We start from the raw sequence: 12,563 nt of genomic DNA, 5'->3' as shown, positions 1-12,563 counted from the left end.
AGGACTTGTTTTTAAAGAAATCTGAATTAAACGTGTCTGAGTTTTGAAAACCATTTCTCCAAGTGTGCATTTTTCTTTCCTGTAATACAGTGTATTTTGCCTATTTTGCTTATTTTTATTTATTTGTATCCCACCTTTATTATTTTTACCAATAGCTCAAAGTGGTGAACGTATCTAATATACCTTCCTCCTTCTATTTTCCCCACAACAACAACTCTGTGAAGTGGGTGGGGCTGAGAGAGAGTGACTGGCCAAGGTGACCCAGCTGGCTTTCATGGCTAAGGTGGGATTAGAACTCACCATCTCCGGCTTTCTAGCCTGGTGCCTGAACCACTTGACCATGCTGACTTTAATATATGCATTTTGTGTAATCTTTTCCCTAATGTATTTTTTCATTGTTGAGGTGTATTGTAAATTCAAAAGACTGCAAATTTTGAACTATGGCAAAAGTTTGGTCCAAATAATGCTTTGAAACTATAGATAAGTAGGTAAGTTCATAGTCAAATACAAACTAAACAAATTCTGTCCTATCTCTATTTAAGGCAGGATTATAGAAAGCACTAAACAAGAATTGGAAGCACTACGGTTGCAAAATCTTCCTCTTATAAATGCTTGTATGCCTAAAATGTACAATTTTGGATACAGATTCCCAGCTTTACAAATAATGAAAGTACTGATCTAATGCTTGGCGGATTTAAAGTAATTCTAACTTTATAATCCTCTGTCAGTTCCTGGACAAATGTAATTGTTTTTTAAAGTTCCTGATTTTTAGAGCCAGGATAACACTCCAAAAAACAGAATTATCTTTGTAAAGCTCTTAATACTTTCCTAGCTCTTGATGGAGATCCTCATTCATAACATTCCTCATTCCCTTTTCCCTTTTTATTACAGAGACTGAACAGCAGGATATTCTGCCATTTCAGAAATGAAATGAAGTCTTTGAGTTTTAGGAAAATACGAGAATGCACTTTTCTGACGCAAAGTGGTAGTGTCAGGATCCTTGGCTGTGTTCTTTTGTGAAAACGTGATAATGATGATATCTTTAACGAAATGCATTCTTCTGAATTTGGAAATTGTTTGCTATATTAAACATTTCTGTGTTTTTTCTAAAGCAACATTGCACATCAAAATGGTTTTCAAGTCTGCCCTTACATTGGTGGTCATGGGATAGGAACGAACTTACATAGTAATCCTGAAGTTTGGCAACATGGTAAGAGGGTCCCTCCTTAATTTTTCCGTGGTCCTTTGAATACCTTACATTATATTTGCATCCAACCGCAAAAGGGTTGTGTGCTCCTGCCAGTACATAAAAATTTTGGCAAGTGATTTTGTCACTTCTTAGAAATAATTGTCCCTTTGCTTACTCAATGGAAGTAAAGGACTGTAAGGGAAAATTCACATGAACAAATCAGAAAGATGATCAAACAGAAGCACTATCCTGACATATTCCAGAATTGTGGGAGGCATTTTTCTTTCCACACTAATTCAAACTGCTCACCATTGGTGCTAAGCCTCTTAAGGTCTTCTGGTTTGCTTGCGTGACAAATACTAATAAGGTTTTGGCGTTCCTGCTCATCATGATAAATCATAGTATGTTGAACCAGTTCTAGTGATCAGATTTTTGGCAAGCACTAATCTTATGACAAGATTTCTACTGTAATAAACTACTGCAGTGCTTAAAACTAAGGTTTGTACATTGCATTAAGCCAAACTAAATCACATGTGACTTCATGAAGCCTTGTGCAAACTAGTGCCTTCCAAGAATATTGGAATTGCCCATCTCCAGGAGACAGGTTGGAAAAAGATAGCTTTATACAATACATGGCCCCAACTGGTATCTACAGCAATTGACTTGAGGCCATTAACTTTAGACGTTAATGGAAGAAAGAGGGTACACTGTAGGATTGACTCTCCTCTGAGACATGGCTTTTGTGCAAAAGAGCAGTATGGGGAAACAGAATCAGAAACTCTAGTTTCCATTTGATACTGAATGCCACACGTTTCTTTTGTCATCTGTCTTCAGATTTTCGTGGATTACCTTTTCACATTAAAAATGTAGGTATTGCTAAAAGACAGCTCTTGACAATAATCCCTCAGAACCCCCCAGACTTTTTCCCACATTGGGGATTGGAACAGAAGCAGCATTTGGGCCTAATCTGAAATTAATAACTAAAAACTGGGGGGAGGGGGTAGAGGGAGAATATTAGCATCTTTTCACTTCTACTTGGAAGTAACTTGTGTTATTTATGTTCAAGTAATGATACCGAGGAATGCAGGTGTGAGGTTTGGACTCCACTCTCTGTGTAAAATAGTCATTCGCCTAGATCTCCTTTAGTTTCTTTGTCTCCCCAAGCTTATAGGGTAATTTTAATTTAAAATCTGAACTCAGTATTTCTTTCCTTTGATAGTTTTTCATTCCAACTAGATGAATACTTAGGTTAGGGTTAGCCTCAAATTGACCAGTCCCGTCTCTGAAGTCAGACAAATTGGCCAGTACTGTCTTCTGAATTCAGAATAATCTAGGACAGATGAGAAACTTTGCAGGGTAAAGATGGGCTTAAACTAGAGAATGGACCTATCTGAGGGAAACACAATTTCTAGCAAAAGATCATCTTTTTATTTACCTGGGTAATTTCTATTTTATTTTGCAGCCAACGAAAATGACGTGTTAATGGAGAAGGGAATGGCATTCACAATAGGTTTGTTATGGTTTGTATTAAAACTGTGGCAATATCTTCATGCTGTCTTACTGCTCAATTGGATTTCCTTTCTCCAGAGTCATTAGTACTGCTATTGTTTTAATAGAGCAATACCCAAGCACCTCTATTTGAATCTTTAATGTCTTAGTATAGTTATTCTTAAGTCATTGGATACACGGTTTCTATTTGGATTTTCGTGATAGTATCTGCATTTTGTTAATTTTGATTTTTTTTAAAAAAAAATAATCTATCACTGACTTCTGATTTTATTATATATTTTATTTATTAAATTGGCATGCTGCCCATCTCTCTATCCAGAGGTGAGATGGCTTTATTGCCTGAGATAGTTTTCATGGGTTGATTTGCCCAGAGCAGAACAGCTGTTCATGACCAATCCTAGCCTTGGTTTGGAAGCTTCACGCAAGGGGGAAATTGAGAGCTGACAATTCCTCCGTCCATCCTAAGGATAGATTTAGATTGTGTCATGACAGCCCAGTGGGTTTTGGGAGGAAGTGAAGCTGAGCTCACAGCAAGAGATCAGTTTGAAGGCTGATTCCCCCCCCAAATAACAGATTAACCACCCAACTCTCTGGAAACAATTATGCCCCTTTATTGGAACGCAGGAGCTACCCTTCTGTCATTTTGGCTGAGTAGCCAGTCAGCAGCCCTCACCTGGGAGATTGAACATACTAAATACCAATCATCAACAGCTTATCAGGGGGTGGAAAGAGAGAGGGAAAAAATGTATTCCTCGCTCACGGCGTGCCTAAATGGTACAGCAATTAAGGGGAAATAAGAAAATTGTTGTTTTGCTGATTTAATGAACATTTTAAAACCTGCTTTTAAAAAAAAATCAAATATTTCCATCCTGCCTGCTCTTTGGAGGAACGTGGCTAGGGGTTTTGGTTGTTATGATCCATGAGGATCTTAATTAAAGCCTGATTAAAATGCCCTTCTTCCACCTTTTGAAACAGGGCCGCATCCAGGTTCTAGCTTGATGGTTCCTTGCTACTTTCCTTTTGCGATTGGATTTTTTGAGCCACAGGCTCAGTAAAATTCAAGATGGTTTATCTGGACAAACTGGCAAACTTGAGGGTTAGGAAGGACAAGCTTGCGGGCGGAATCACTATCACAATACTTATTTCATCCTCTGTTTGTTGCATCAGAGCCTGTAATAATGGAAGGGATGATTGAATGTTATCTCCTGGATGATGATTGGACTCTGATAAGCGCAGACCTCAAAAGGTAGTACAGCACCTTTCCTGTTGTCATTTTAATTCTCAGTTTAATTTATAATTCCCTAATTGGAAGTTCTGTTGGATCTCATGCATTTTTTTCCTTCAAGATGGAATTCTTAGGCTCCAGGACCACCCTGTCCTCAAGCTCACTGCTTCTTGCCTCTCTTTCAGATCAGCCGTGTTCGAGCACACCATTGTCATTACAGACAAAGGAGCAGAAATCCTGACCCTCCTGGCTAAGGAAACTTAAGAGCCACCAGCTGGCAGAAGAACCTTTTCCTGTGGTGCATCCCCGGGGAAAAGCTGGCACACGAAGGGCTGCATCAACCCATTTATTTATTTAGGGGAGCTGCTTTCTGCAGGATCCTCAAAGGACAGTGATGTAAAAAACGGGATAATCTTTAAACAAAGCTTGTAACCCTACTCCACAACTATACAAAAAAATATAATCCCCTCTTTCCTAAATAAAATAAAATAAAATGAGGGTGTGTTTCTTCCTCCCCTCTCCCTTTGTTTTTTTTTCTTTCTTATGCTTTCTTTCGAGGCTGTTCCTAGTCCCTGTGGCAGTGCCCACATGTTTACATAGTCAAATGGGTTTTCAAAGACCTGGAAATAACAAGCAAAGCAAAAGGGCAAACTTTATTTCTTGCGGCTTTTGCAGCCACTTAACATCTTTAGCAGCCAGTCAAGCTCTCTGTATATCAGAACCTTCAGACCCAACAACCCCTCCCTTTGCTAAAAAAGAAAAAGTGGTTTTTTACTGTGTTACTGTTACTCTTAATTATTCTGAGGATGATATTATTACTTGAGGGTGATCTTGCCTAAACTGGTGCCCCTTTTCCCACTGGACTCCAGCCTGACCGAGGCCTGCATCTTTACTGCAGAGGTATTGCTTGATCAGAGGAGTCTTGCCCCAGATCCCAAGCCAAATCTTCCAGGAAAAGAGGAGAAGTTTGAAGTCCTGGCAATTAAGGGCTTCCTTATGGGGTGGTGGTGGTACCTGAATGCCCAGAAAGAAGCCACATACACATACACACACACACACACCTCTCTCTCTCTAACCTGGGGGTTAAGGGCCTTCCAGGCTGGCAGTTAAGGGCTTCCTTATGGGGGGGCACCTGAATGCCCAGAAGGAAGCCACAGACGCGGGTGCGCACACACACACGTAGCTCTCTACCCCGTGGGTTAAGGGCCTTCCAGGCTAGCTGCTGGAGACCTTCTACACAGGTATTGCGGGCCAAGCCAGAGCCCCCCCCTCCCCGCACAAACTTGAAGCAGGATCAGCTAAGCTAAAGCCGAATCTCAATGAGGGAAGAGCCTGGGGGGGGGGAAGGAAAGTTACGGGGGGGGGAGGCGAGCGAAATGCCCCCTTGCTGGAAAAGCGGCTGGTTGGGATAGAGAGGATGCAGCTGCCAATGCAAAGGAGCTCCTTGGATAGGACAAATAGGCGCGAGCTGGGAAGGGAGGAAGAAGGGAATCTCCTGACTGGACTCGGCGGCGTCAGTCGCCTGAAATTCACTTTTCGGGTTAGTGCCCCGGGGGTAACAATCACGCTAAAGCCCGAAGCTCATTCCCCCCCCCGCCGACCCACGCAGGCAAAAGTTACGGTACTCGGGTTCACCTCGAGAGTAATCTACGTTTCCCAGTTTTCCTCTAGTAGCCTAAGCCAAACTGTGAAACCTGGCCACGGTGGCTTCGTCAGCAGGAACCATCAAAGCAAACGGTGGAATGTCGGACGCCCTCTCCCCCCCCAAATTGGCTTCATTCAGAAAAAACACGTTAAAGCAGATTTCGACGAGCTCGTTAACGAGGTGGTGGGTTTTGTTTTCTTTTTCTTGCCCCCCTTTCACGCGCGCTCCAAAAGGTAGCGTTAAGCGGGAGGGCCGGCACAAAAAAATTATAATTCGCTTAGTTTTGTTTTGAGTTTTTTTTTATATAAAAAAATAATCCGATTGTTCCCCGGTAATAAATTGTTTTCGAGCGCTGGGTCGTTGTGGAATTAAAATTTGGTAAGGTGTACTCGGGTAAGAGAAAGGCTCTGGGACAGAAATCAAATTTTGGTGAGAGCCTAGCTAGGAATAGGCAATTTGGCGAGAAACCATGGTTGAGTAAAAAAAAAAAATATTGTCTGGATTCACACAAGTCTCTTTAAGACACAAATCCTAGTTTACGAATGGTGGAGATTTGACGACCACTTCGTAAACAGCGAGGCCTCCCTTGCTTATAAAGGAGTTATATCGCTGCTCCAATATTAAAAGGAGTGTGGGGGGTTTCACCATGCTTTGAAGGAGAGTAGATCATAGTTTGCCACACTGGCGCTCCTCCAGAGCTGCTAGACTACAATCTCCATTGTCCTTGACCAATATGTGGCTGTGTACGATGGAACGAGGCCTGGAAGGAATCAGAGCACCGGTGTGGAAGACCCAACTTTCGGGCTGGATTCTCACAATAGCTCGATTGGATGGTTGACATGAAACACCTCGCGTCAACTAGTTGCAAAACTGGATGAGGGACGGGAGCTTATCCTTCTCCAGGCAAACTCAACTCGTTTGGTTTGTTTTCGTGCGAACTCAGAAAAAAAAAAGAATGAATTCAGCAACCCAATTAAGCTGGATTAATTAAGTTGGATACTTGGGCAAATTTGATTCCCTCACTTCTCGGACAACTCACGGGGGGGGGGAGGAAAGTGGAGAGACAGAGCCCCCCCCCGCGCTTTAAGCAACAGAGAATCTGATTTGGGAAGGTCGGGTCAGGAACCAGCAGGTCAGCCCAATCAATTAAGCGAAGAAAGCCTAAACCTGTTTGCCATGAAGGACCTGGGTTGATGAAGAAGGCCCCAAGTTCATGGCACCTGTCTTTACATTTCGTGGGCTCTTTTTTTTGAGTTCAGAAGAGCATCAATCGGCTCTTCGAGAGTTTGGTTATTTCCCAGGTCGCCTTTCTTTCTACTAAAGGGTGTAAACGGAGGACACCAGCTCCGGCAACCTATAGTCCATGGCGCTGCAATCCACTACCTCCCAACTATAATAAATGCATGAAGCTTTAAGGTGACACAAGACTCTTTGATTGGAGATTCCTCTGGGAACTTCCTCTCTCCCCCCCCCCCGGGCAGTTGGAGTTACACAGAACATTAAACCACCATACCAGCCCTTGGGTTTGGGATTAACCTGTGTTCATAAACTATGTTCTATGATTTCACGAATGTATGAAACCAGGCATTGTGGGTTTATGCAATAAAGTATTTATGAAACCAAATCAAGGCTTAGCAGACTATACCAATGTGTACATTGGTATAGGCTTGTTTGTGAAAAACAGAACTACATCTGGCCTTCCACGTTGGGTTGGAGTAAAAAAGATAAATCTCACAGGCTTTGAGTAGTTGCCCAAGACTTTCTCCTAAGCAAGTAACACTTCTGAAGTGTCCAGCGACTTGGGTCTGAGGTAGACAACACTGTGCTTCCTACTTAGTTCAGTGGAAGAACTAAGGTTTGATTATTGCATATAAAAGTCACAAACCTCTATGTATCTCCACGAGAGTCCAGTCAGTGCTACGGAACCCAGAGATTTACAACTGAGTAGCTATGCCTAGGCTTAAGGGTACATCTTCTGTACTGGGCCAGCATCTCTCTCTCTCTGTTTAATTGCAGCCTTCCCAGAGGGTTACTCCCCCCTCAGGTTAATTTTATTAGGACTGCAGGATTTTACCAACTGCTGTGGTAACAAGCTGTTTGCCTAGCAATTAGACTGAGATAGCAGCATTTATGATACACATTTATAATCCTAATGATTAAGGTGATTGCAGAAAGGTTTATTTGTGTGTGTGAGAGAGAGAGAGGGAGGGAGAGAGAGAGTCGTTGCTGTCACTGGGACAGTGAAAAGAATAGCAAAGTTTGGAAAGTTCTGTGCTTGACTGGCACTTCCTTCCCTCCCTCCCTCCCTCCCCCCCCCCCGCTAGATCTGAACACAAAGTTGGTGGGTTTCTAGATAAAACAACTCTTTTCCTTCCCTGTCCTCCTGCCCCTCCAGGAACATCTCTCAAGCATTTCCACTTCAGGGACTTCAGAGCCCCAACCTCACAAAACTACTTTGACCCAATTATTTAATAACGTCCGTTTGCTCCGGTCATAAGCAGGTGCAGAAAACAAGCAAAATCGAGGTCCCCGCGCGATCAAGTGGGAAGCGCATTTTCTGCCCACTCCCCGCAGGCACAACATGTCCTCCACACGTGCAATCTCTACACGTGTTTTCTCAGAAGTCCTTAGGGATGAACGGACTGGAGTTCTCCAGGAGAGTCTTCAATCTCAACGAAGTTAAGCTTTGGGCCGATCGGAATCCTTCACTTTGTGGTTTCGGTCAGCCACAGCGTCCGGGGGGGGGGCCGGACGAGGAAAGGGGGCAGCCACCGTAGGGCCCCGCGTACTCCTTTAAGAAGTGACCATTTTCCTCCGCCCAGTATATAAGCCAGAAGTGGACAGGCTTTATCAGAATTGATTAAAAAAAGCTGCGTTACCAGACCTGATTAAATGGTTGGCCCACTGATGGATTCGGCCACCCCCCCCCTTGAATTTCAAACAAATTCTAACACAGATGTCGACGGAAAGGACCACCCGATGGGTTTCGACCTAAAAGTAGGTCTGGCTGAGTTCAGCTGGGTTACTTCAGTGTAAAGGGCCCAACCGAAGTCGCCGCGTGAGCACAGAAAACGAATTCTACGCAAAGCAAAAGAATTCCGTTGATTCAGACCGGCGCGTTCATGCGAAATCAAGAACCGGTGCAGATTTCCAGCGCGCGTGAGACAAATGCAATAGTTCCCCCACCCCACCCCGCCCTCCAGCTTCCCTTCAACCCGCTTGGCAAGGCCGGTGCAAAACTTAACCCTCCTCTAAGGCGTCTCTGGCCATCCGGCCAGGCGCTTCACCCGAAAACTCTCCTTTCTCTCGCAGGAAGAAAATCTGCAGGCCCGAGACCGGTGCTTTTTGCAGAGACCCCAGAACAGCCCAACTTTAAACAGACTTTTTTTTTTTTTTGCTCAGCGCACCACCACCGGCCGGCTGAAAAAGCCATCCGATTAGCCTCAATGAGGACTAGGAGAGTGAGACCGAACTCAAACGCCATTCCATCCAAGAAGGACCTGGACTCCGAGCTGAGAGGCAACTTGCCCCCTCCTCCTCCTCCTCCTCCTCCAGCCACTTCCAAACTTTCTCCCAGTTCGGAAACACTTTCGGGAACTTCAAAAAAACCCGAACTAAGGCTTGATTCCCGTCCCTTCTCCTTTCCCCGGGCCCACTCCGCTCCCCTCGCCCACCCGAGCCAGACCTGTCTGGGTGGCCACCACACTTACGCGCTCCGGGGTCCAGGTGAGGAAAAAACGGGCAGGGCGGGCTGAGTCGCCAGGTGCGTTGCGGTGGGCACCGAGGGCGCCGCTCTTCCCTGGCGCGGCCGGGGGAGGGGGGGACGGGAAGCAAGAAGGGGCTCCCAGCCTCGGAAAGAGTCCCAGGGAGGCAGATGGCCCCGCTTTAGCCCCACTCTCCAGAGCCCGTCGGAAGTGGACGCTATGGGTGCCGGCGGGGCGTTATGGGATGGTCTCTCGCTTCTCTCTCTGCCCGCCACCGTCGCCTTCGAGCTCGCGGCAAGCTCAGGAGCTGCTCGCCGGCTTCTGAAAAGCAGCCAGCCAGCCAGCCAGCCAGCCAGCCGGCGGGGAAGGGAGGCCTCCCCCGTTAATATCTATAACGCCACCCGCAATGCAATTTGTCTGAATGTTCGTTTTTACTGGTGATCTCCCTTTGCCAAAAAAAAAAAAAAAAAAGTGGGCTTGATTACAGAGCTGAGGTTCCGTGCGCGCCCTCGACGCTGCCGAGGTGGAACCGAGAAGGGAGAAGTGGGAGCTTGGGCCAAAGAGGAGCGCGTGCGTGTCTCGGGGGGCTCGTGCGTGCACGTGGGGGTGAGTGTGATATATAGATATATATATATATATATATTTATATATTTCCCCCCCCCAACCCCGGTTGTTTAAACACGCCAAAGGCTTCGCGCGCCGCCATTAGTGTTAAATATATGGCTAATTATGCGTATGAGAATTAAGCATCAGTGTTATGCTAATGGGGGCGCCTTCAGCTGTGGATCAGAGCACTTGAGACTAGCATTTAATCAAGTGAATCAGTAACTAATACAGCTGCACGTGTGAACTTTCCGCAAGATCAGCCCTCTTCCCACCCTTAACCCGCCCCCCCCCTTCCAGGATGGCACGCTCCGCCCGGCATCTCAATCTACAAACAGAGAGAGAGAGAGAGAGAGAGAGAGAGAGAGAGAGAGAGAGGAAAGAAATAATTAGCCGCCGATGCTTTCTAATTATTAGACTTCAGAAAGTCAGTGGAGATTGCACCCTGGAGGCCTCGCCCGGCGACAGCGAGGAAACTATTTTGCTACTCTGCTCAACTAGAGACAATCGAAGGAAGGAAGGAAGGAAGGAAGGAAGGAAGGAAGGAAGGAAGGAAGGAAGGAAGGAAGGAAGGAAGGAAGGAAGGAAGGAAGTTGTAGAAACAGATCAGGTCACTTCAGCCCGCAGCCCCCTTTTCTGTGCGACTTGAATTCGAAAGTAGTCCCGTTGTTCTCACAGAGGCCGGGGAGACTTATTCCGCCCCCTCTTTCCCCCCCCCCCATTTTCAAGCTTAGGCTGCTCAGACAAACTCACAGAAAAGCAAACGTGCCCGTTATTTAGAATTTATCACCAAGGGCAGGTTTTCCTTCTTAATCGCCCCCTAGTACTTTATAGGTTGAATTCTGAAAAAACCGTCCAGGGCAACCACTATTCAGAAAATTAGTCTGCAACTAACCTGCTGCTCAGGGGAGTTAGACCCAGCAGCTTTCCCGCGGTTCCCTCACCTCTCTTGAGGACTTCAACTTTAAAAGAAACTTTAGAGGGGTGCCAGGTCTACAGTATAATTGATTTTGAAGGGGGTCGCAAGGAGTAAATTTCACGGCCCGAGGCTCTGACTCCTAAAGTGGGCATCCCCTCCTAAATTTGGGCTCGTCTAACCGAGTCCGGCTTGGTTCTCGCCCCCTTCAGACTGGCCGGCGTCGCTACCAACTTGATGCGGCGCGAAGCGCTTCAATGACCTGACCTGACCCCCCCACGCGTGACATTGCTTGCCGAGAGTGGAAGCGCGGTCCGTCGCCCCTCTTGCGCTCGGCTGTCGCTTCGGATCGCTCCAGCTCGCTTCTTCCGTGGGGTTTGGCAGTCCTCCCGCTCCACCGGCCCCTCTCGCGCGCAAAAACGCAGCCCGGGGAGGGGGGGGGAAACCTGCCCCGCGAATTGCGCAGCGCCTGCAAGGAGGGGCCTGGCCGGCCTCGCCCCATCACACCCATCACACCTGCCGACTGCGCTCGCCCACCCCTCCGCTTTGCGGCTTAGACTAGGACCGGCCCGCAACCGGCGGCCGCTCCGAGGCTCCACGAAGCGGTTCCCACCCACCCACCCCACACCTGAAAAGGCCGCAAGGGCAGGAGTCAGGCAGAGCCGGAGAAGTTGGGGTGGGGGCCCCCTGGGGGAGGAGTGGGAGACCCTCGTGCTTCTTTTTCCAGCTTACACACAGTTGCTGTGGAGTTAGTCGCGAGTCACACCGAGAGGGGGCACCCAGAAAAGTCAAGCCGAGCTGGGGGAGGGGGGCGGGATGGAGCCGGGATTCCGTCCTCTCCATCGGAGAAGAGGACGGCCGGAGAGGGCCGGCTTCCTGGTTGGCGACCTTTTCCCTGTCTTCTCCCCCGCACTCTTGGCGGAGAGGGCGCGGGGGGGGGAGGGAGAGAGGGTCCCACGGCCGCGTCTCCTCCACCTCAGGCGAAGTCCGTCTCTCGCTCGCTCGCCCGGTCCAGCCGGCGAGCCCCCCGAAAAGCGTCTCGGGCCAATCGCGAGCGCTTCTGCCAGACGGCGGGCCAATCAGCTCGGCGAGCTCATGCATATTCATGGCGTTTGGCTGAGTCAAAGCTTTTAGGCGAGTTTGGGTAGAATCCCCCCAGCATCTCCTGCCTTAGAGACACTTTTTTTTTTTTTTTCAAAGAGCCAAACTCCATTTTCTTATGAATGGAAAGTGAAAAGCCCCGGGCCTCTTAAATTGGGTCCCGGGAACGCGAGGCCGGGAGAGAGCCCCCCCCCCCAAGGACGAGGGAGAGAGAGCGAGCGAGCGAGAGAGAAAGAAAGCGAGAGAGCGAAAGGGAGAGCGAGAGAGCAAGCGAGGCAGGGAGAGAGCGAGCGAGAGAGACACCCGAGTCAGCGGCGAGCAATGACCATGACCACCATGCCAGAGAGCCTAAATAGCCCCGTCTCAGGCAAGGCGGTCTTCATGGAGTTTGGCCCGCCCGGGCAGCAAATGCCTCCGTCGCCCATGGCCCACGGCCACTACTCCATGCACTGTTTACACTCGGCCGGCCACTCGCAGCCGGACAGCTCGTACAGCGCCGCGTCCTCCTTCTCCAGACCGCTGGGCTACCCCTATGTCAACTCGGTCAGCAGCCACTCGGGCAACCCTTACATGAGCTCGGTGCAGTCCTACCCCAACAGCACCAGCTTGGCTCAGACTCGGTTAGAGGAGACAGGTACGTGCCACTTGCCGGCGAGAGGGGGGAGGGCAGG

The 12,563-nt window shown here is 47.9% G+C and overlaps 2 protein-coding genes across 2 annotated transcripts in view; both read left to right on the top strand.

The window, feature by feature from the left end:
• METAP1D (methionyl aminopeptidase type 1D, mitochondrial) overlaps positions 1–4,397 on the top strand; it is a 79,515-nt gene extending 75,118 nt beyond the window's left edge. The window contains exons 7-10 of the mRNA XM_015811860.1: positions 1,113–1,210; positions 2,652–2,699; positions 3,866–3,944; positions 4,109–4,397. Of these exons, the coding sequence (XP_015667346.1) occupies positions 1,113–1,210; positions 2,652–2,699; positions 3,866–3,944; positions 4,109–4,187 (304 nt within the window). The 3' untranslated portion in view covers positions 4,188–4,397. The remainder of the gene's footprint in view (positions 1–1,112; positions 1,211–2,651; positions 2,700–3,865; positions 3,945–4,108) is intronic.
• Positions 4,398–12,213: 7,816 nt separating this feature from the next.
• DLX1 (distal-less homeobox 1) overlaps positions 12,214–12,563 on the top strand; it is a 2,329-nt gene continuing 1,979 nt past the window's right edge. The window contains exon 1 of the mRNA XM_015811872.1: positions 12,214–12,526. Coding sequence (XP_015667358.1) covers positions 12,214–12,526 — 313 coding nt within the window. The remainder of the gene's footprint in view (positions 12,527–12,563) is intronic.

The sequence above is a fragment of the Protobothrops mucrosquamatus genome, unplaced genomic scaffold (assembly GCF_001527695.2).
Source record: "Protobothrops mucrosquamatus isolate PMUCROS unplaced genomic scaffold, P.Mucros_1.0 scaffold54, whole genome shotgun sequence".
Lineage (NCBI taxonomy): Eukaryota > Metazoa > Chordata > Lepidosauria > Squamata > Viperidae > Protobothrops > Protobothrops mucrosquamatus.
The sequence above is the reverse complement of the archived record's forward strand: the minus strand, read 5'-3'. Positions and strand labels throughout refer to the sequence as shown.